Source organism: Brachyhypopomus gauderio, chromosome 3 (genome assembly GCF_052324685.1).
Source record: "Brachyhypopomus gauderio isolate BG-103 chromosome 3, BGAUD_0.2, whole genome shotgun sequence".
Taxonomy (NCBI): Eukaryota; Metazoa; Chordata; class Actinopteri; order Gymnotiformes; family Hypopomidae; genus Brachyhypopomus; species Brachyhypopomus gauderio.
In genome coordinates this window covers 24,837,124-24,839,354 of record NC_135213.1, presented here as the reverse complement: position 1 = coordinate 24,839,354, position 2,231 = coordinate 24,837,124, and the positions used below count along the sequence as shown (strand labels likewise).

The 2,231-nt window shown below is 59.3% G+C and overlaps 1 protein-coding gene across 2 annotated transcripts in view; it reads right to left on the bottom strand.

The window, feature by feature from the left end:
- Positions 1 to 1,930, bottom strand: part of fam13c (family with sequence similarity 13 member C) — a 13,024-nt gene extending 11,094 nt beyond the window's left edge. For both annotated transcript variants that reach the window (XM_077000611.1, XM_077000612.1), the window contains exon 1: positions 1,452 to 1,930. In XM_077000611.1, coding sequence (XP_076856726.1) covers positions 1,452 to 1,620 — 169 coding nt within the window. In that variant the 5' untranslated portion in view covers positions 1,621 to 1,930. The remainder of the gene's footprint in view (positions 1 to 1,451) is intronic.
- Positions 1,931 to 2,231: the final 301 nt, after the last annotated feature.

Sequence of the window (2,231 nt, the reverse complement as noted above, 5' to 3'; positions counted from 1 at the left end):
AGGAGAGGAGACAGGAGAGGAGAGGATAAAACAGGAGAGGAGAGGAGACAGGAGAGGAGCCGATACAAAAGCTGTCAGGAAGCCCCCCAAACTACAAGTAAAGCTTCATTCACGTAGTGTGAAAACAGCAACAATAGGAGATAAAGTGAGTGAGTGAGAGAGAGGGAGAGAGAGAGAGAGAGAGAGAGAGAGAAAAAGATAGTAAAAAATGCAAAGGGGTTACAGAAAACAAGGGTGAGAAAGAGCTGAATACAGATATTTGAATGTGAGCACAGAGGTGTGTGCGTATGTGTGTGTGCGTGCGTATGTGTGTGTGCGTGTGTGTGAGAGAGAGTCGTGCTGAGGGAAGGTGCAGGCAGACTGCCTATCTTCCCAGCTTGCTGTGTTATTAATAGATACCTGTGTGAAATAGCACCAGCATTGGCTTCACCTGCTTAAAAAAACCCAGCAAAACAAAAGCTGGAGACAGCACCACCCTCACCCCAAACAGCACCACCCTCACCCCAAACAGCACCACCCTCACCCCAAAACCTCACTTTAGCCGCCCCACTCCAAACACGTCTACTCCTCTCTCAGCTACATTGCAACCCCACCCCCAAACCCTTACCCTCACTATCTCAAACATGCTTCAGCTCCTCAACCTCACCCCCACCTGCCAAACACAACCCAGCCCCATCACCTCCCCAGCTCCACCCCAACCCCAAACTTCACCTCAGTCCCCACTCAGCTCCACACCTCAGCCCCCCAAACCCACCCACACCTCCAAACACGGCTCAGCCCCCCAAACCCACCCTTACCCCCAAACACGCCTCAGCCCCCCAAACCCACCCTTACCCCCAAACACGCCTCAGCCCCCCAAACCCACCCTCACCCCCAAACACGCCTCAGCCCCCCAAACCCACCCTCACCCCCAAACACGCCTCAGCCCCCCAAACCCACCCTCACCCCCAAACACGCCTCAGCCCCCCAAACCCACCCTCACCCCCAAACACGCCTCAGCCCCCCAAACCCACCCTTACCCCCAAACACGCCTCAGCCCCCCAAACCCACCCTCACCCCCAAACACGGCTCCTCTCCCCAAACACGCCTCAGCCCCCCAAACCCACCCACACCTCCAAACACGCCTCAGCCCCCCAAACACGCCTCAGCCCCCCAAACACGTCTCTGCTCCCCAAACACGCCTCAGCCCCCCAAACACGCCTCAGCCCCCCAGGCTGGAACACGTCCCACAATCTCCATTCTCATGTGCATCCTTCACCTTTCCAATCACTTGCTACTCTTTCACAGATGAGCTCAAATACAAATAAAAATGGATCAAAATCACACGATTGTGCACATCATTCAGTGCTTCCAGAAAGCTTTAACTCCACCTCGTAACCGTCACCTGCCTCGTGATGCTAACGGCGGTGGCGAGCTGGGACGCTGCGCCACAAGCCGAGAGGCTGCGTTACCTTGGGGACCGCCGTCCTCCCTCAGGCTCCCGCGTGACGGCGGCTGGCTCTCCTCCTTAAAGCCCAGAGCAGGTGGGCTGTCGTCGGGTGAGGCCCCGTGGGGCGGGCTGGCGTCCTCTTCCAGAGCCTGGAGCTTCAGTAGAGAGCCCTGCAGGCAGAAGCAGAACATTCCGCCGTCGGCGTGGCACCGGAGAGAGAGAGAGAGGGAGCCGGGTGAGCGGGATGGAGAGACACGCGTGCGGAGAGACGAAAGGAAGGGGAGAGGTGAGCGTCATCCGCCGGTGATCTGCCTCGCAGCGCGCGGAGAGAAGGAATGCCGCCGCAGTCTGGCACGCACGCCCCTCTGCCCCGCCTCCGCCGCTCGATGCCCACGCCGGCCGCTGCGTGCGTCGGAGCGTGTGCGCGAGGGGCCGCGTGCCGCGTGGGTGTGTATGTGCCTACGTGCACGGATCGCCTCTCTACTGCTGCAGCAGCACCTTCCCTCGTGACGGATTCTTCATGCCGCTCACGGAGCTCTGGGAAGGAGAGACGGAGAAGGATGGGTGGAGGGAGCGAGGGAGGGGGGTGGGACTATTGGCGTCAGCAGTCCCCGGCACAAGCTGGTTGAGACTGGATGCAGCGATTGTAGGATTGGCTGGAGCAGAGGGGCAGGGCTGTGGAGTAGGCGGAGGAGAGAGGGGGGGGGGGACACAGAAGGATGCGTGGGGTAAAGAGGGTGGGGGAGGGGGCTTTCCTTCCGTCATCCCCCATCCATTCATAAAACACCAGCACAGACAGAAA